The 21,466-nt window shown below is 44.4% G+C and overlaps 1 protein-coding gene across 10 annotated transcripts in view; it reads right to left on the bottom strand.

Annotated features, from left to right (window-relative positions):
* Nucleotides 1–21,466, bottom strand: part of ZMYM2 (zinc finger MYM-type containing 2) — a 192,902-nt gene that overhangs the window by 14,405 nt on the left and 157,031 nt on the right. For 9 of the 10 annotated variants that reach the window (XR_013960258.1, XM_080662167.1, XM_080662164.1 and 6 more), the window contains one exon: nucleotides 21,136–21,287. The exons of the other annotated variant lie outside the window; for it this stretch is intronic. Coding sequence is in view for 8 of the 9 variants with exons in the window: in XM_080662167.1 (XP_080518293.1) it covers nucleotides 21,136–21,287 (152 nt within the window). In the remaining variant the exon portion in view is untranslated. The remainder of the gene's footprint in view (nucleotides 1–21,135; nucleotides 21,288–21,466) is intronic. 10 annotated transcript variants of the gene reach the window in all.

The following is a 21,466-nucleotide window of genomic DNA, read 5'->3' as shown; positions in this document are numbered from 1 at the left end:
TTATTCACAGATGACACGATATTGTACACAGAAAACCCTAAAGACTCCACCAAAATACTAATAAATTAATAAATTTGGCAATATAGCAGGATACAAAATTAACACCCAGAAATCGATGACATTTCTATCTACACTAATAAAAGAGAAACATGCAAATTAACCATCACTCCGCTACGCCCACCAGCCAATCAGAGCGAGTATGCAAATTAACCCAACGAAAGAGTGAAGACTGAAGACAGCATAGAAGGAAGAGGGAGGGAAAGCAGAAAGCAAGGTGGCGGTGACGGCAGGAGGGAAAGCGCGGGGGGGGGGCGGGGGGGGCAGCTGCGAGAGGGAAAGTGTGGGGAATGGAGGGTGGCTGCGGCAGGAGGAAAAGTGCGGGGCGGTGGCGGGAGGGAAAGTGCGGGGGGCGGGAGGGGTGGCGGTGGCGGGAGGGGTGGCGGTGGCGGGAGGGAAGCCCACTGGAAGCCCTGTTCTTGCAGGAATCTTCCTGTGACGGGCCTCTAGTATACCAATAATGATCTCTCAGAAAGAGAAACTAAAAATACAATTCCATTTAACATTGCAACAAAAATATTAAAACATTTAGGAATAAACATAACCAAGGAGGTAAAAGACTTGTACTCAGAAAATAAAGGACAATGAAAAAGGAGATGAAAAAATATATAAACAAGTAGAAGAATATCCCATGTGCATGGATTGATAGAATTAATACCATTAAAATGTCCATACTACCCAAAGCAATCTATAGATTCAATACAATCCCTATAAAATCACAGATCTAGAATCACAAAAAGACTCAGAATAGCCACAGCAATCTTGAGAAAGAAGAATAAAGTTAGATTAAAGAAGAATACCAGATATCAAGTTATATTACAAAGCCATTATAATTAAAACAAGCTGATACTGGCACAAAAACAGGCATAAAGACAATGGAACAGAACAGAGAACCAATGAATTGGCCCAAGCCATTACATTCAATTAATATGTGACAAAGGAGGCAAGAGTATACCTGGTACTATGGAGTAAGGAGAATCTCTTCAATAAATGGTGTTGGGAAAATTGACAGATACATGCAGAAAAATGAAATTAGACGACCAACTTACACAAGAATAAACTCAAAATGGATAAAAGACTTAAATGTAAATTGTAAAACCATAAAAATGCTAGAAAAAAATCCATAGGCAGCAAAATCTCAGACATCTCTTGTAGCAATATATTTGCTGATACATCTCCTAGGGCAGTGGTCGGCAAACTCATTAGTCAACAGAGCCAAATATCAACAGTACAATGATTGAAATTTCTTTTGAGAGCCAAATTTTTTAAACTTAAACTATATAGGTAGGTACATTGTTATTAACTTAATTAGGGTACTCCTAAGCTGGCCTTTGCTAAAAACGTCCTCAATCTGATTGAGGTACACTCAAGGGGCCAAAGAGCCACATGCGGCTCTTTGGCCCCTTGAGTGTGGCTCTTCCACAAAATACCACGGCCTGGGCGAGTCTATTTTGAAGAAGTGGCGTTAGAAGAAGTTTAAGTTTAAAAAATTTGGCTCTCTAAAGAAATTTCAATCGTTGTACTGTTGATATTCAGCTCTGTTGACTAATGAGTTTGCCAACCACTGTCCTAGGGCAAAGGAAACTAGGGAGAAAATAAATAAATGAGACTACATCAAAATAAAAAGCTTTTTCACAGCAAAAATAACCATCAACAAAATTAAAAGGGTGCCCAATGTATGGGAGAATATATTTGCCAATGATACATCGATATGGGGTTGTTATCCAAAGTATATAAGTAACTCATAAAACTTAACAAAGGGAAGATAAACAATCCAATTTAAAAAATGGATAAAGTACCTAAATGGATACTTCTCCAATGTGGACAAACAGATGGCCAAGAGAGATTTGAAAAAATGCTCAAAGTCACTAATCATCAGAGATGCAAATTAAAACGACAATGAGTTATCACCTCACACCTGTCAGAATGGCTACCAACAACAAATCAACAAAAGACCAGTGCTGGCAAGGATGTGGAGAAAAGGGAACCCTAGTACACTGCTGGTGGGAATGCAGACTGGTGCAATAATTATGGAAAACAGTATGGAGGTTCCTCAAAACATTAAATATGTAACTCCCATTTGACCCAGTGATCCCACTTCTAGGAATATATCCTAAAAAATGTGAAACACCAATCAGAAAGAATGTATGCATCCTTATGTTCATAGCAGCACAATTTACAATAGCTGAGATCTGGAAACAGCACAAGTGCCCTTCAGTAGATGAGTGGATACAAAAGCTGTGGTACATTTATACTATGGAATATTATGCAGCAGTAAAAGAGAAGGATCTTGCCCTAGCCGGTTTGGCTCAGTGGATAGAGCATCAGCCTGCAGACCAAAGCATCCTGGGTTCGATTCTGGTCAAGGGCATGTACCTTGGTTGCAGGCTCTTCGCCAGCCCAGGCCCTGGTCAGGGCTCATGCAGGAGGCAACCAATCAATGTGTTTCTCTCACATTGATGTTTCTCTCTGTCTTTCCCTCTCTCTTCCACTCTCCCTAAAAATCAATGGAAAAATGTCATTGGGTGAGGATTAAAAAAAAAAAAAAGAAGGATCTCTTACCCTTTGAGACAGCATGGAGGGACCTGGAGAGTATTATGGTAAGCGAAATAAGCCAGTCAGAGAAAGACAAGTACCACACAATCTCACTTATATATGTAATCTAATGAACAAACTAAATCGACAAACAAAATAGATTCAAAGACATAAAAGCATGGCACAAACTGTAGAATCTCAGAGGGAAGGCTTGGGTGGGTCAGTGGATGGCAGTAGATCAACCAAAGAACTTACATGCATACGTGCACAACCAATGGACAGACAATGAATGGTGTGATGAAGGTCTGGGGCTAAGGAGTGGGTTAGAGGAGGTCAATGGGGATAAGAGGGGACATATGTAATACTTTCAACAATAAAGACAAATTTTAAAACAAATTTTAAAAACAAATAAATTTTAGCCCTAGCCGATTTGGCTCAGTAAATAGAGCATCAGCCTGTGGACTGAAGGGTCCCAGGTTTGATTTCAGTCAAGGGCACATGCCCGGGTTGCAGGCTTGATCCCTAGTTGGGGGCGTGCAGGAGGCAGCCGATCCATGATTCTCTCTCATCACTGATGTTTCTATCTCTCTCTCCCTCTCTGAAATCAATAAAAATATATTTTTTTAAAAAGAAAATAGAAGGGAAATTTCATTTTTATGAGGCAGGTATTATCTCAATACTAAAGCCAGGGAGGCATCATAAGAAAACTATGGACTAAAATCCTTCATAAAAGGCTGCACAAATCAATAACAATAAGTTAGCAATCCAATAGGCAATATATATAAAGGACAACGTATCATAAAATGGAGTCTACTTCAGGAATTTAAGGTTGGTTTACCATGTTAAATTAATTGATGTACCATTATTAATAGAATAAGAAAGAAAAATTGTCTCAATCGATGCAAAAAAGAGGTTAACAAAATTCAATGACCATTTGTGATAAAAACGCTCAACAAAATAAAAAGTTAAAGCAAGTCCTCAAGCCTAGAGGAGAAAATGGCGGCCGAATAGGCAAATCTGTCAGGCACCTCATTCCAGGGCCAGACTAGAAATACAACTAAGTTGGAGAACATCCACCCAGAATTAACAAATGAGGCCCAGCGAAGGAAGCAACTTATAGCAAGGAAGGACAGAAAACACCTGGAGACCAGTAGGAAGGGCAGAAAGAGGTCGAGAGAGGCTGGAAGGCCTGCAGGCAGAAGGGGAGAGGAGGAAGCTGATTTACAGGAGAAAAATAGAAGCCCAGCCCAGGCTGAGCACCAGAGCCAAGTGCCTCAGTGGTAGGTGTAACATCCAACTGTGGAAAAGCCACATGGCTGCTGGCTGCCTGGGAAGCTGGATTTGAGACACCAGCCTCGAAAGGCAGACCCCTGCGAAATAGGGATGCAGCCCGGTGCTAGTGGGAAAGCCACAGTTTCATTGTTGTTTTTGTTTTGACTCTCTAAACCCCAAACATAGGACTTTTCACTTGCAACCACTCACCCAAGGCTTTTTTGCAGAGAGGGAGGCCTGCACTTGAGGTGACTGAGGAGAGGCAGGGGTGGGAGGCAGGGCAGGGAGACATGGAACCCCAGTAGCCAAGAGTCCTGCATTAGAAAGTTCTTGGCTTTCAAACCTAAATGGCATTTCTCCCCAGAGAAGCTAGCTCCTCCCAGTAGCTTCAAGGCAGGTGATAAAGCCTGCCACACCTGCATTTTGAGCTTTACAGAGGAAAGGAAGGCAGAGGCTGAATAGTCTCAAGGAGCCCTCAGCAACTGGGTTGGAAGAAGGGCCATCTGCCCAGCTATTCTAGAAACAAGATGATAAAAACTCCAGGTTCCAGCCAACTCCCATTGGCTCCATACAAGGATCTCTGTCCAACCAGGGGCAGAGTAAAATTTTTGGGCCAATCGCGGAGTAGATCTGGGACAGGAAAAAAACACCCACCATATTCCCTGAAAGCGAAACAACACCAACTCTGGCAGGCTCTTGAGTGATTAAGATTGACAGCTGGCAGACAGGCAAAAAGGGCAGATTGGCCTTGGCTGCTTGCAGCCAAGGCCTGTGGAGACAGACACAAGCAGTGGACCTGTGGATCACTTTGAGTTTCAAGGAGGGTGCTAAAAGCAAAAGCAGTGCCTGACAGTGGTTAGCACTTAACTATCTAAAAGGAAGCCCAGCCGAAACCGGTTTGGCTCAGTGGATAGAGTGTCGGCCTGCGGACTGAAAGGTCCCGGGTTCGATTTCGGTCAAGGGCATGTACCTTGGTTGCGGGCACATCCTCAGTGGGAGGTGTGCAGGAGGCAGCTGATCGATGTTTCTCTCTCATCGATGTTTCTAGCTCTCTATCCCTCTCCCTTCCTCTCTGTGAAATATCAATAAAATATATTAAAAAAAAAAAAAGATTTATCTAAAAGGAAGCCCAGAATTGGCAGACAGAAGAGAGAGGCCCTAAGCCAGCTCCCATGGGGCGTTAAAACTCAGCTGAAGAGAACACTTCACTTTATTTTATTTTTGTCTTATTTTTTCCACCATTTCCTTCCTCTCTTTTTTCCTCATTCTTCTTCTCCTTTCTTCTTAATTTTTCTTTCCTTTCTTTTTTCCCTTTTAAAATTTATCTTCTTTATCTATCTGCTTTATTGATTTACTAGTGGCCCAGGACACGAAATTCATGCACAGGTTGGGGGGCCGGGGATGTCCCTCAGCCCAACCTGCATCCTCTCCAATCTGGGATCCCTCTCATAATCCGGGACCGCTGGCTCGGGACCGCTAGCTCCTAACTGCTCACCTATCTGCCTGCCTGATCACTCCTAACCATTCTGCCTACCAGCCTGCTCACCCCCCAACTGGCCTTCTTGCCCCCAACTGCCCCCCCTCCCCGTGCAGGCCTGCTTGCCCCCAACTGCCCCCCACTGCCAGCCTGATCGCCCCCAACTGGCCCACACTGCCGGCCTGCTCGCCCCCAACTGCCCTCCCCTCCTGGCCTTATGGCCCCTAACTGCCTCTGCTTCGGCCCCGCCACCATGGCTTTGTTTGGAAGGTCTCCCGGTATAATTAGCACAATACCCGTGTGTGTGTGTGTGTGTGTGTGTGTGTGTGTGTGTATTTATTTCAGAGAGGAAGGGAGAGGGGAAGAGAGAAACATCAATGATAGAGAATAATGGATCAGCTGCCTCCTGCACACCCCCTACTGGGGATCGAGCCCGCAACCCGGGCATGTGCCCTTGACCAGAATTGAGCTTGGGACCCTGCAGTCTGCAGGCTGACGCTCTATCCACTGAGCCAAACCAGCCAGGGCACCACCAGTCACGTTGTATTGCTTCTAGAAGAAACCCCGTGCCACCTTCCCCATGTAGCTGCCTGCCCCACCCAGCCATCTGCACAGTGCCGTTTCAGACATTTTATGGGAATGGGACCATACACAATGGGCGTTTTGTGACCCGCTGCCTCATTGGGTGTGTACCTCGGAGTGGCGGGTTGCAGGGTCCTATGTGACTGATACTAATCATTTGAGGAGCGGCCGCACCATTTCCATTCCGACAGCAGTGTGTGAGGGCTGGGATTTGTCCACATCCTGGCCAACACTTGCTATCATGTAACTTTTGGTTCTAGCCTCCAAGGTGACCTCGGGGTCCGCCGAAGCACTGCTCTCTAGAGCAACAATCTATGCTTTTGAATTCAGTTTTAAAAGTGGAAGTTGTTTAAAATATCTGCACAAACATCCCTATTGGTAAGTTCTCGCTGCTCAGGATCCACTGTGACACAGCTTGCAGGGGCTAAGTCTGTCCCAGGCCAACCTCACCCCCCTGCTGCCTGGTCCTGTCTGGTACTGGGGAGGGCCCTGGGGAGGGCGCTGGGGGCACCAGCCAATCCTCTGCGGGGCTGGCCACAGGCTGCGTTGGGCTTTGGGAGCCAAGGGGGGAAGAGCGAGGTTCAGGAGCAGCTTTGGGGCCGTGCCTGTCGCAGTGACTGTGCTGCTCCCCCCAGGCCGAGGTGAGCGGTGGCTGGGGAGCGATGGGGTGGGGAAAGGCCTTCTCTGAATGAAGCCATCCGAGTCGAGGAGCTCCTGGGTGCCCGTCTGCGGGCTCCACTGCGCCCACCGTCCTGGCTTCTACGCCTCAGAAGGCAAAGGTCCAATTAGCAAAAATGAAAACTTTAAAGAGGTGACGTGGGCTCCACCTCAGAGTGGCTCAGACACGGTTCACGGTACCACGTGGGACTGCAGACACCAGTGGGTGTGGGCAGTGGCCAGGTGGGCCCGGCAGGCCCTCTGGCAGGGCCCGAGTGCAGGGAGGAGCTGGAGCTTCGTTGGGAGAGAAAGTTCACAGGGCTGAAGGCTCCCTCTTCAAACACTGATTGCTTGTCACGGTGTGGCCCACAACTCCCATCCACGGGGCCCACCTTACAGAGTAAAGGGCACCAGGCGAGGCCTCTTCCTTGCCGTCCCCACGGACCCGATGGCTCTCCTGAGTCTGTGGGGACAGAATGTGGGGCTCCCAACTGGGCACTGCAAACACAGCTGCAGCTCTGAGGCCAGGCTCTGGGCTCGGGGCTGGGGTCCTCAGTTCCGTAGCCCCCTGATCTGCAGCCCCCAACCACAGCCCCCCTGATCTGTAGTCCACCCCCATCTGCAGCCCCCCTGGTCCACAGCTCCCCTGGTCCGCAGCACCCCCTGTTCTGCAGCCTCCCTAATCTGCAGCTCCCCCAAGTCCGCAGCCCTCCCCCACAAAATCCACAGCCCCCTGATCTGCAGCCCCTGTGCTGTGACTGGGCTCATTGTGAATGATCATTATTCCAGGCCCAAGGGTGTGCAGGCACACAGGGGTTGGCAGCATTGGGAGCCTGCAGCTGCTCAGGTCCCTGCTATTCGGTTGTCGCATTCGGCTTCTGGGCTAATTTGCATATTCCTCTATTATATATACAGTATATAGATTATTCTAGTCTCTGTTAGTTGATTCATATCTAATTTCCTCTTCGCTGCTCCTACTCAATTTCCCTTTCCTTTTCTTCACTACTCGATTTTTTCCCTCTTTCCCTCTCTTTTCTTCTTCTCCTAATTTTTTAACTTGTTTCACTTACTAAATTTAGGCTCTTTCCTCTTCAAAAAAAATTTTTTTCTTGTCTTCTCATTTCTTTTCTACCCTCCCCTAAACTATAGTCCTTCCCCTATTCATCCACTTCCTTAACCTTAATTTCTTTATTTAAGCTCTGTATTTAGAGATTCTGCCCCCACCTCTCCTTTTCTGGGTGTTTTTTGTTTGTGCCATTTGGTTTCTTTGTTTTATTGTGTTTTCTCCTCATATTTGTTCTTTTTTTCTATTTGTTCTCTTTTCTCTTTCCTAATACATTTTTCTCTGGTGGTCACTTTTGTTGTGTTTATAGAGGTCTTGTGTACACTCTTGTTCTGTACTTTCTGTGTCGTGTCTTGTCTTGCTGTATTTTGTGCTGTTCGGTCAGCATGTGTACAACGACTGGCATGACGTAGTAGGGAGCAAGCCACATAATCAAACACCCTGAGAAAAGATTCCATCTATGAATGGGACAATAACATTCAAACCTAACTACATCAGTAGAACCAAAATATCCCAAGAGACTGCACCACTGGATCCCACAAAATATCTACTACATAAGACCAACCCAAAAAATCTGGTTGGCATAGCAGTTTAATCTAATACATAGAAACAAATACAAAGGAACAGCGAAAATGGGGAGACAAAAAAAAACTCCAAAATGAATGAAAAGGAGGTATCACATGATCTCACTCATGTGTAATCTAATGAATCAAATAAACTAATGATCAAAAATATGCCCTAACTGGTTTGGCTCAGTGGATAGAGCGTCGGCCTATGGACTGAAGGGTCCCAGGTTCAATTCCGGTCAAGGGCCATGTACCTTGGTTGCAGGCACATCCCCAGTATGTGCAGGAGGCAGCTGATGGAGGATGTTTCTCTCTCATCGATATTTCTAACTCTTTATCCCTCTCCCTTCTTCTCTGTAAAAAATCAATAAAATATATTTTTTTAAAAAATAGACCCAGAGACATAGAAGCATGAACAAACTGTTGAACCTCAGAGGGAAGGCAGGGGAGGGTGGGTGAGAAAAGGTCAACCAATGAACTTGTATGCATATATGCATAACTTGTGGACACAATGTGGTGGTGAGGGCTGGGAGGGAGAGGGGGGCCAAAGGGGAATGAAAGCAGGCTGGAAGAGGTTAATGGGGGAAGGGGGCGGGGGAAGGAGGACCTATGTAATACTTCAACAATAAAGATTATTTAAAAAGAAAAGTCCTGGCTCTAAAGAATTCGGAATTCCTGGGAGAAACCAAGATGGCGGCATAGGTAAGCACCTAAACTGCTGCCTCGCACAACAATTTCAAAACTACAACTTAAAGACAGAACGGACACCATCCAGAACCACAGGAAAGCTGGCTGAGTAAAAATTCTACAACTAGAAGGAAAGAGAAAAGCTCACAGAGAATTGGAGGTACGGAAAAGGGTCTTTGTGCGCGCAGAGAGGAAGGGCGGCTGAGAGCCTGGCTGACTTTCTCTGGCGGAAGGGGGAAGGAAGCACCCGACTGCACTGAACCCCAGATCCGGCAAGCCCCTGGGGACCCACGCACTTACGGGGGGAGTCTGGACTCTCAGGCGGAGACTTGGGAGCCAGGGAAGGCGAAGGACTGAAAGCACGCGCGTGCCAGTGCGCACAAAGGCTGTGGAGGTTGCCACAGGCTTTCCCTAGTGGAAGGGAGTCGGAGGCTCCTGACTGCACTGAACCCCGGTTCCAGGCGAGGCCCTGGGGACCCACGCTCTTGTGGGGGGAGTCTGGACTCTCGGGCGGAGACTCAGGAGCCAGGGAAGGCGGAGGTCTGAAGGCACGCGCATGCCAGTGCACACAAAGGCTGCGGAGGTTGCCACAGGCTTTCCCTAGTGGAAGGGAGTCAGAGGCTCCTGACTGCACTGAGCCCCAGTTCTGACTGCAGTGAACACCAGTTCCAGGCGAGCCCCTGGGGACCCACGCACTTACGGGGGGAGTCTGGACTCTCAGGCGGAGACTCGGGAGCCGGGGAAGGTGGAGGACTGAAAGCACGCGCGTGCCAGTGCGCACAAAGGCTGCGGAGGTTGCCACAGGCTTTCCCTAGTGGAAGGGAGTCGGAGGCTCCTGACTGCACTGAACCCCGGTTCCAGGCGAGGCCCTGGGGACCCACGCTCTTGTGGGGGGAGTCTGGACTCTCGGGCGGAGACTCAGGAGCCAGGGAAGGCGGAGGTCTGAAGGCACGCGCATGCCAGTGCGCACAAAGGTTGCGGAGGTTGCCACAGGCTTTCCCTAGTGGAAGGGAGTCAGAGGCTCCTGACTGCACTGAGCCCCAGTTCTGACTGCATTGAACCCCAGTTCCAGGCGAGCCCCTGGGGACCCACGCTCTTGTGGGGGGAGTCTGGACTCTCAGGCGGAGACTCGGGAGCTGGGAAGGCAGAGGTCTGAAGGCGCGCACGTGCGCGCAAGGGCAAGGCTGACGGGAAGCCAAGACTGAGACTCCACCCCATCCAAGCTGAGCACAGAGGCTATTGCAATTTGGCAAGTCTAATCCTATAAGGCTGTCTCCAGCACCGAACTTCTCCCAGCATAGACACAGCTGATCCTTACAGCCAACTGGCCCGGAGGTCAATTCTTCCCAGTGATACCAACAACAATCAAGACTTAATTACAACAAGGCTGTACACACAGTCCACAAAGGGGTGCACCAAGAGTGCCCACCTCAAGTTAACTGGGGAAGCAGACCACTGGGCCATATAGGAGACTTAGCACACAAATTTACCTTACCAACTCAGGGAAGCAGTGAAAATGCAGTGTCAAAGAATCAGATCACAAACGAAAGAAATGGAGGAAAACAAACGACTGGATATAGAATTCAAAACCACGGTTATAAGGCTTTTCAAGAATATCCTAGAAAAGGCCGATAAATATAACGAGACCCTCGAAGATATGAAAAAGGACCAACTAGAAATTAAACATACACTGGCTGAAATAAAAAATATTATACAGAGACCCAAAAACAGACTAGAGGAACACAAAAATCAAGTCAAAGAATTGAAATACAAAGAAGCAAAAAACACTCAACTGAAAAAGCAAAAAGCAAAAAAAAAAATCCAAAAAGTTGAAGATAGTGTAAGAAGACTCTGGGACAACTTCAAGCGTACCAACATCAGAATTATGGGGGTGCCAGAAGAAGAGAGAGAGCAAGATACTGAAAACCTATTTGAAGAAATAATGACAGAAAAATTCCCCCACCTGGTGAAAGAAATAGACTTACAAGTCCAGGAAGCGCACAGAACCCCAAACAAAAGGAATCCAAAGAGGACCACACCAAGATACATCATAATTAAAATGCCAAGAGCAAAAGACAAAGAGAGAATATTAAAAGCAGCAAGAGAAAAACAGTTAGTTACCTACAAGGGAGCACCCATACGACTGTCAGCTAATTTCTCAACAGAAACTATGCAGGCCAGACGGGAGTGGCAAGAAATTTTCAATGTGATGAATAGCAAGAACCTACAACCAAGATTACTCTACCCAGCAATGCTATCATTCAGAATTGAAGGGCAGATAAAGAGCTTCACAGATAAGAAAAAGCTGAAGGAGTTCATCACCACCAAACCAGTATTATATGAAATGCTGAAAGGTATTCTTAAAGAAGAGAAAGAAGAAAAAAGTAAAGAGAAAAATTATGAACAACAAATACATATCTATCAACAAGTGAACCTAAAAATCAAGTGAATTAAAAACCTGAGGAACAGAATAATCTGGTGAATATAATAGAATCAGGGGCATAGAAAGGGAGTGGACTGAGAATTCTCAGGGGGAAGGGGGTATGGGGGGGTTCATGAAGAGACTGGACAAAAATCATACACCTATGGATGAGGACAGTGTGGGGGGCGGTAAGGGCAGAAGGTGGGGAGAGAACTGGGTGGAGGGGAGCTATGGGGGGAAAAAGGAGAAACAATTGTAATAATCTGAATAAAGATTTATTAAAATTAAAAAAAAAAAATAGCCCTGACCGGTTTGGCTCAGTGGATAGAGCGTCGACCTGCGGACTGAAGGGTCCCGGGTTCGATTCCAGTCAAGGGCATGTACCTTGGTTGCGGGCACATCCCCAGTAGCGGGTGTGCAGGAGGCAGCTGATGGATATTTCTCTCTCATCGATATTTCTAACTCTCTATCCCTCTCCCTTCCTCTCTGTAATAAATCAATAAAATATATTTAAAAAAATAAAATAAAATGAAAATTAAAATAAAAAAAATAAAAGAAAAAATAAAAAGAAAAGTCCTCAACCAACTTAGGCAACAATTTTCAATCTTTTCCATTTGGCATATACAATCTAATTACTAAAATTCTGTGGCACACCAAAAAGTACATTTTTTGCCAATCTGACAAAACATATATGTGTAATTTCTGCTCCAAAGTGACTTTTTGAAAAATCCAGTGCCTATAGTTGTGTGTAAGGAATTCTGGTACCAAAAATTAATCTATCAGGCATAATCTTATTATGTGATGTGACCAATATGATGCAATTCTATTACATGACCTACAATACATATTTATGGATAAAGACAGGCCACTTACACCAGATGGCTATTATTGTATTGGCTGTTGTTATTTTTTTCATTTGACAGTATTAGGGAAACTAGGTCAGCGCCCCCGACTAAATCATCAGGTATTACATGTATTAAAAATTCTTATGGCACACCAGTTGAAAATCACTGAACTAAAGAATAGATAAAAACTTCCTTGATCAAGTGCCACGAAGCTATAAAAAACCTATAGGAAACATCCTACTTAAAAACCAAAAAAGGAAAGAAAGAAAGAAAGAAAGAAAGAAAGAAAGAAAGAAAGAAAGAAAGAAAGAAAGAAGAAAAAACTTCCCCAAAGGATTAGGTGCAAAGCAAATGTTTCTACTCTCACCACTTACACCCATCTTTTTGTGGAACCAAAACAACTAATGTAATATAGCAAGAAAAAGAAGTACAAGACATGCAGATTGGGACGAAAGAGGTAAACTGTCTTTATTCATACATGACATGATTTTGTATGTAGAAAATAGTATGAGGAAAAAAAAACACCTTATCTATTGAAACTAATAGTGAACTGGTACATATACAATATAAGATGAATATATAAAAATCGATTGTATTCCTATATGCAAATTTATCAGAAGAAATAACTAACAGAGCAATAACTATTTGACTAGTGAGAAGAACTAAATAGACTAGAGATGGGTAGGGTAGAAACCCCCATTGTGCTGTCTTTCTCTTATTACTGTTTGATTTAAAGTTATATTATGTAGATATTAGTTTTTAAGTTTAATTACAAGTAGAAGCAATTTTAAAGAAAATTTTATAGAAAACACCAAAACATATCATAAACTAGAGTTAGAATTAAAACAAGAAGAACAAGAGCTTGGAACTCAATCTCTCTCCTTCCAAGTTAACATGCAGAACTCTATTGCTCTTTCAACACTTCTAAAGTTGGCTGAACTAGGCCAGTGGTCGGCAAACCGAGCCTCGCGAGCCACATGCGGCTCTTTGGCCCCTTGACTGTGGCTCTTCCACAAAATACCATAGCCTGGGCGAGTCTATTGAAGAAGTGGCGTTAGAAGAAGTTTAAGTTTAAAAAATTTGGCTCTCAAAAGAAATTTCAATCGTTGTACTGTTGATATTTGGCTCTGTTGACTAATGAGTTGGCCCACCACTGAACTAGGCTGTCAAGAGGGTGCACAGATAATCTCTGTCCTCTTATCCTACCACAACCACATCAAAACTACAACAAAGCAACCACTGTGAGATTTATAGGAGGGGCAGAGACTCCGAAGAGGCTGGTCCCACAGCCACATGTGGCGGTTTAAAATGAGAAGAGATATCCTAGCTGCAGATGTGCCCCCTGAGGAGCAAGGAGTCTCAGGCCCACACTAGGGCCCCCAGCCCAGAGTTCCAGTTCCGAGAAGAGAAGTCCCCAGAACTGTTGGCTGAGGAAACCAGCTGGATTGTGGCTAAGACAGAGGGCTCTTGGAGTCCCAGGCAATCCCCTTAAAGGGTCTGCACAAGGACTTACTCAGACTCACTGGCTCTGAGCTCCAGCACTGGGGGAGCAGCTAGAAAGGCATATCAAGACATACAGGGAGAAAATGAATTTTCTGGCTTCAGTAGGAAGGGCCAACTTTCTCCCAGTCAGAAGTGCTAGCAGAGACCATTTTTCCTGTGCTGAGGAAACAGCACAGACTGTTGCAGGCTGGCACCATACCTGAATCTCCATCAACCTGGTAAACTTCAATCCACCCTAGTGATTCTCTGAGACCCCAACCCACCTAACTTTCAGACCAACCAAAGCTGTTTCCAATGGCTTTTCCATACAAACGCCAGCTTTGGCTCAAGCTACAGAATTTCCTAAAATCTCTACAAGATTCACAAACCTCCAACAAGTAGCATCTGACCTCATCATGCCCTGAACCTCTTGCTAAGCTAAGAGGCCCCAGGCCCACACTAGTGATAGTTGGCCTCTGTTTGCAGGCTGGCCCTCCTGGGCCCTCCAAGCCTAGCACAAGTAGCAGCCCTGTGCACACTGCTTTGTAGTTCATGTCAGGTGACCCCAGGAAAGGCACAAGTCGCAGCTCATTTTAGCCTGCACTTTCTGGGAGGCCCTGTAAGTGGCCAGCTTCAGAGCACACCAGAGCACCACACAACCACATTACTAGCTACACACTCAAAGGGTAGACTAATCGGGCACCAGAATCCTATTGAAGTGCTACTTAGGGTAGGCCTCTGCACAGCAGCTCCTCCACTGTGGTCACAGCCAGTTCTCTAAGCTGATCAGTCTGGAGGCAAATCCCTCCCAATGACGTGCCAACAGCAATCAAGGTTTAACTAGAATAGGAGGGTGCACACAATCCACACTGGGTAGTAGCCGGAGTGCCCAGATCAGGTGACAGGGAGTCTATGCCACTAACAACTACAGGGCACTTACTACAAAAGTCCATTCTACCAAGATGTAGCAGCTCTACCTAATTCACAAAAACAAACACAGGGGAGCAGCTAAAATGAGGAGACAGAGAAACACATCACAAATGAAAGAACATAAGAAAACTCCAGAAAATGAACTAAATTAAATGGAGGCAAACAATCTACCAGATGCAGAATTCAAAACACTGGTTATAGGGAAACTAGAGACCCAGTGCACGAAATTCGTGCACGGGGGGTAGGGGGGTCCCTCAGCCCAGCCTGCACCCTCTCCAATCTGGGACCCCTCAAGGGATGTCCGACTGCCCATTTAGGCCCAATCCCGGTAGGATCGGGGCTAAACAGGCAGTCGGACATCCCTCTCACAATCCAGGACTGCTGGCTCCCACTGCTCGCCTGCCTGCCTTCCCGAATGCCCCTAACCGTTTCTGCTGCCAGCCTGATCACCCCCTAACTCCCCTGCCAGCCTGATTGATGCCTAACTGCTCCCATGCCAGCCTGATTGCCCCTAACTGCCCTCCCCTGCTGGCCTGGTCACCCCTAACTGCCCTCTTCTGCAGGCCCGGTCACCCCTAACTGCCCTCCCCTGCAGGCTTGGTCTCCCCCCAACTGCTCTCCCCTGCATGCCTGGTTCCCCCCCCCCCCAACTGCCCTTCCCTGCATGCCTGGTCTCCCCCAACTTCCCTCCTCTGCCAGCCTGGTCACCCCTAACTGCCCTCCTCTGCAGGCTTGATTGCCCCCAACTGCCCTACCTTGCAGGCCTGGTCCCTCCCAACTCCCCTCCCCTGCTGGCCTGATCACTCACAACTGCCTCCCCCTGCTGGCCTGATCCCTCCCAACTGCCCTCCCCTGATGGCCATCTTGTGTCCACATGGGGGCAGGATCTTTGACCACTTGGGGGCAGCCATCTGGTGTGTTGGAGTGATGGTCAATTTGCATATTACTCTTTTATTAGATAGGATGATAGAACCTCAGTGAGAACTTCAACCAAGTGATAAGAAACACAAAAATTGAGATAGAAACATAAAAAAGAACCACTCAAAAATAAAGATATCATTAATTGATATAAGAATTACAGGAAATGAACAGAATCAAATCAGCAATCCTATATAATAAAAGAGAAACATGTAAATTGAACGTACATCCGCTACGCTCACCAGCCAATCAGTAGTATGCAAATTAACCCGACAAAGACAGCAGGTTAATTTTCATACACAGGCACAAGGCAGAGAGCAGAGCACGAGAGCCGGCAGAGAGTGAAGCAGCTTGGGAAACTTGAGCCGCCAGACGGAGAGCAGAGAGGGAGAGCTGGCGGCTTGGAGGACTTGGCAGAGCGGGAGGCCATGAGACGGAGACAGAGCAGGAAGGGAAAACCAAGAGCACAGGGAGCACCAGGAATTCTGGGAATAGTAGTTCTGGTGACAGCCCCAGTATCGGAAGCGGAATCCCAGAGCGCGGGGAGCACCAGGAATGCTGGGAATCGTAGTTCTGGTGGCAGACAGATCTCCTAGACCTGTGGTTGGCAAACTGCGGCTGGCGAGCCACATGCGGCTCTTTGGCCCCTTGAGTGTGGCTCTTCCACAAAATACCACGGCCTAGGCGAGTCTATTTTGAAGAAGTGGCGTTAGAAGAAGTTTAGGTTTAAAAAATTTGGCTCTCAAAAGAAATTTCAATCGTTGTACTGTTGATATTTGGCTCTGTTGACTAATGAGTTTGCCAACCACTGTCCTAGACACTAGAGCAAAGTGAGCCTAGAGCAAATTACTGTTGCGGTGGGGGATGGAGGGAAAGCAAAGGTGAGAGACATAAGTAAAATCAGAGTGTCTAGGAAAAATTAAAGGGAAGATATCCTAAAACTTCCAGGAAATCTCAACCAATGAAGCAAAGAAGAAAAAAAAAGCCTCCATTATTCTGTGAGTAACAAACCAAACTGGGTTGGTGTCTCAGACAATTCGCTCATATGATTGCAAAGACAGACAGAAACTCCCGGATTGGAGAGGGCTCCCCCAAGGGCTCCCAGATTGCAGAGGGTGCAGGTCGGACTGAGGGACCCACCCCCCGTGCACAAAACTTCATGCACCAGGCCCCTAGTTTGGAATAAAAGGAAATAGAAAACACCCAATCTATAGAGCAAAAAGAAAAAAAATTCAAAAGAAATGAGGATAGCCCTAGCTTGTTTTGCTCAGTGGATAGAGTGTCAGCCTGCGGACTAAAGGACCCCAGCTTCACTTCTGGTCAAGGGTACATGCCTGCGTTGCAGGCTCAATTCCCAGTAGGGGGCATGCAGAAGGCAGCTGATCAATGATTCTTTCTCATCGCTGATGTTTCTAATCTCTCTCTCCCTCTCCCTTCCTCTCTAAAAAAAGAAACAAAAAAAAAATGAGGATAGTATAATGAGCCTCTGAGACAACTTCAAGTGCACCAACATTCACATCATATTGAAAAAATAATGATGGAAAACTTCCTTAACCTGGTGGAGGAAATAGACATGTAAGTCCAGAAAGTTCAGAGAGTCCCAAATAATATTAACTCAAAGAGGCCCACAAAAAGACATCGTAATTAAAAGGCCAAAGGTTAAAAAAGACAGACTTTTAAAAGCAGAAAGAGAAAAGCAGGTAGTTACCTACAATGGAGGAGATTCCCCTAAGACTGTCAGATGATTTCTCAACATAAACTTTGCAGGCCAAAGAGATTGGCACAAAATATTCAAAGTGTAAGGACCCTTCAACCAAGATTATGCAGCAAAGCTAAAATTTAAAATCAAAGGTCAGATAAACAGCTTCCAAGACAAAAAAAATTAAAAAGCTAAAGGAGTTCATCATTACCAAATCAATATTTCAAGAAATGTGAAAGGGTCTGGTCTTCTTTAAAAACAGAAAAAAAAAGAGAGAGGAAAAAAAATCTGAATAAAATGGCAATAAATAAGTTATCAACAATTACTTTAAATGCAAATGGATTAAATGCTCTAATAAAAAAAACATAGGGTGGCTGAATGGACAACAGAACAAGACCCTTACATATGCTATCTACAAGAGATTCACTTCAAATCAAAAGAAACACACACAGACTTAAATAAAGGGATGAAAAAAGATATTTCGTTCAAATGAAAACAAACAAACAAAAAGAACTGTGGTAGCAATACTTACACCAGACAAAACAGACTTTAAAACAAAAGGCCATAAAAAGAACAATCTAGCAATTTTGCTTCTGGGTATTTATCTGAAGAAACCCAAAACACTAAATTAAAAAGACATATGCCTCATATATTCATTGCAGCATTATTTACAATAGCCAATATAATAAAAAGTGGTGCATACATAAAATATGACTCAGCCATAAAAAGTAAAAAAAAAATTAATCTTGCCATGTGCAACAACATAGATGAAACTACATGGTATTATGCTAGGTGAAATAAGTCAGAAAAAGAACAACAAATGTCAGATGATTTTACTAATATGTGGAATCTATAAAACAAAATAAACAGGCAGAACAGAAACAGACTTTTTTTTTTTACTCAAAGATACAGAGAATATTTTGACACTTACCAAATAGGAGGGGGTCGGGTATAGGTGAAAAAGATGAAAGGATTAAAAGTACAAATTGGTAGTTCCAGAATAGTCATGGGATATAAAGTATAGCATATGGAATATAGTCAAGAATATTGTAATAACTATGTATGCTATCAGATGAGTAATAGATTTATCAGAGTGATCACTTTGTAAGTTATATAAATATCTAATCACTATGTTATACACCTGAAACTAATAAAATGTACATCAACTACAATTTAAAAATTGCCCTGGACTGTTTTGCTCAGTGGATAGAGCATCGGCCTGCAGACCAAAGGGTCCCGGGTTCGATTCCGGTCAAGGGCACATCCTCAGTTGCAGGCTTCTCCCCAGCCCTGGCCCTGGTCAGGGTACATGCAGGAGGCAATTTAATCTCTCTTCCACTCTCTCTAGAAATCAATGGAAAAATATCCTCGGGTGAGGATTTAAAAAAAAATTTTTAATTAGTAAAAATAAGTAAAAATGGTTGAACTACTTCTAAAATGATGACATATATGTTCTCTTTTTAAAAAATTACCTTAAATAAGTATACACACAGTTGATATATAGGACTATTGTAATAGTCAAAGCAATCACCCAGGTCAGTGAGTGCGAACTATGTGGACAGCATGGTACAAACACAAAGAAGTAATACCCATCTCCTGTTCACTCCCAAGGATAATTATATGTAATAAACTAGAGGCCCAGTGCACGAAATTCGTGCACGGGAGGCGGGGGAACATGTCCCTCAGCCCAGCTTGCACCCTATCCAGTCTGGGACCCCTTGGGGGATGTCCAACTGCCAGTTTTGGCCTGATCCTCCTAACCACTCACCTGCCTGCCTGATTGCCCCTAACCATTCTGCATGCCAGCCTGATCACCCCCTAACTGCTCCCCTGCCGGCCTGACTGATGCCTAACTGCTACCCTGCCAGCATGATTGACACCTAACAGCTCCCCAACTGCCCTCCCTTGTTGGCCTGATCACCCCCAACTGCCCTCCCCTGCAGGCCTGGTCCCCCACAACTGCCCTCCCCTGCCAGGCCAATCGCCCCCAACTACCCTCCCCTGCAGGCCTGGTCCCCCACAACTGCCCTCCCCTGCAAGCCTGGTCACCCTTAACTGCCCTCCCCTCCCAGCCACCTTGTGACAATGTGGGGGCGGCCATCTTGTGGCAACCATCTTGTGATGACGTGGGGCAGCCATCTTGTGGTGGCCATCTTGTGACACAAGGGTGTGAGGGTCAATTTGCATATTACTTCTTTATTATATAGGATAACTTATTCTGATACCAGAAGATTGAGATGTTTTCACCTACACCAGTTAGCATATTTACAAATGCTATGCCTACTCTTTTTTACTACAAAACATAATAAAAGTGGAAGGGAAAACATATACACAGTTCTAAAACCCTGTGCCACAGTCACTGACGCCAGATATGTTTCAGAATTCAAAATTTTTGTACTTCTATAGAGGAAACACAGACCATATACATAATTACACAACATTCCTAGAGTGGTCTAGGGAAGCACACTACACTTGTTTAGAAACATTAACAATTCTACAATGAAGTCTACAGTTAATAATCTAAGACGGAATTTTTAAAAATATTTATTTTCACTGATTTCAGAGAGGAAAGAAGAGGGAGAGAGAAACAGAAACATCAATTACAAGAGAGAATCATCAATCAGCTGCCTCCTGCACCCCCCACAATGCGAGATCCAGCCCGCAACCCAGGCAGGTGCCCTGACCAGGAATCAAACTGTGACCTCCTGGCTCATAATTCCATGCTCAACCACTGAGCCACACTGGCTGGGTTAAGATGGAATATTTTTTGAAAGTATAATAAAGAAAACAGCATCACAACTCTTCAAGTCAGGATTTACTATCAAAAGAGTTTCCATGAAAATCTTAGTTCTCAGGTTTTGGGATTTTAGAATGGTGAACCTAGTATCGCCATATAAACATGAAGCTCAAAGTACATGTAACTCTATCAAGTCGGAATAAGAAGAAACAAAATCTCTCTATTTTTTTTAGATTGTTACTACAAAATATGCGATGGCCTTTGAACACACAGTAATGTATAGCTATGTGTTAATTCCACACACCGCTTTCATAATCTTTGGAAATTATCTATCCTGAAGAGAATATAAATAAAATACAAATTAAGACCATTACAGTTTTTTTCAGTAACTTATTTCAATATGCTGTTAGCAGCTTAACATTAAATTTTAGGTCTATAAACAACAACCTGCATAATAAGATCTGCTTCCATTATTTACCACATTTACATACACACAGGATGTAAATGTGGTAAATAATGACTTCTAGGCTCAAACCTATACAATTTTTTCAGAAACAGAAGTTATTGCCTCCTATGGAAAACGAAGTCACTCCAGATTCACAGACATGCAGCTGAAGTTTATTTAAAATCCCTAAAGAATTACTTCATTTTGTAAGATGATTCCAAAGAACTAAGGTTTCTAACATGTTAGAAAAACATGACCAGTCTATACTGAAACAGACCGACTATGTGGAGAAACCAGACATTTTCTGTTCACATGCATATTAGCATGGATCTATGTATATCTGGATCATGCCTCAGAGTATTAATTCATGTACCTGGGACTGTAGTAGGCAATGATGTCATTATCTTACATATGGTAACAAACATACAACTTTGTCAGGCGTATTACAAAAGATACAGACCTTTTGAGTGGCCTGTTCTTTTTGGTTTTTGTACTGAGTTTTGAAGAATGTGGTAATTTTTAAGAACATATCACATTATAGCAGAAACACCTAATTACAGAGAAGCTCAGAAAATCCTTTATAATATCCTAGTTTTTGTCATAGATTAATTTTTTTTGTCTTTCTTGATAAAGCTATGAATCATTATGTTCCATAAAGTTATGTTTAATATTCTTGAAGCATAACATTTTTCTGTCCAAGAACTACCACAACAACCTTTCTTATTAACATTATATTCAAAATTTGCCTGCAAATTACTAACCTCCTGTATTCCAAGGCAAAGATAATAGATGCTGTCAGGTGCATAACTCTCTCCATTTGGCCGGCGGATCTCATTGACAAAATGGGCTAGCCCATAGTTAAGCTCAGCCGTGGTGTGAGACAGCAGATCCTCTTTTAACTTTACTAATTTAGCTAAAAAGAAATAAAAAATTAGTAATTGCTATTACTTACTGTCTTAAGATTAAGAAAGCCCCTGAAATTTATTCTATGTAAGAACTTAAAAGTAAAATAAAAGCTACATTTATTTTTTAAAAGCTAAAGGAAGTTAATAACAAAAATCTTGCTTTTAAATAGGACATAGGGAAAACAAA

Source organism: Plecotus auritus (assembly GCF_963455305.1).
Source record: "Plecotus auritus genome assembly, chromosome: 3".
Lineage (NCBI taxonomy): Eukaryota > Metazoa > Chordata > Mammalia > Chiroptera > Vespertilionidae > Plecotus > Plecotus auritus.
The sequence above is the reverse complement of the archived record's forward strand: the minus strand, read 5'-3'. Positions and strand labels throughout refer to the sequence as shown.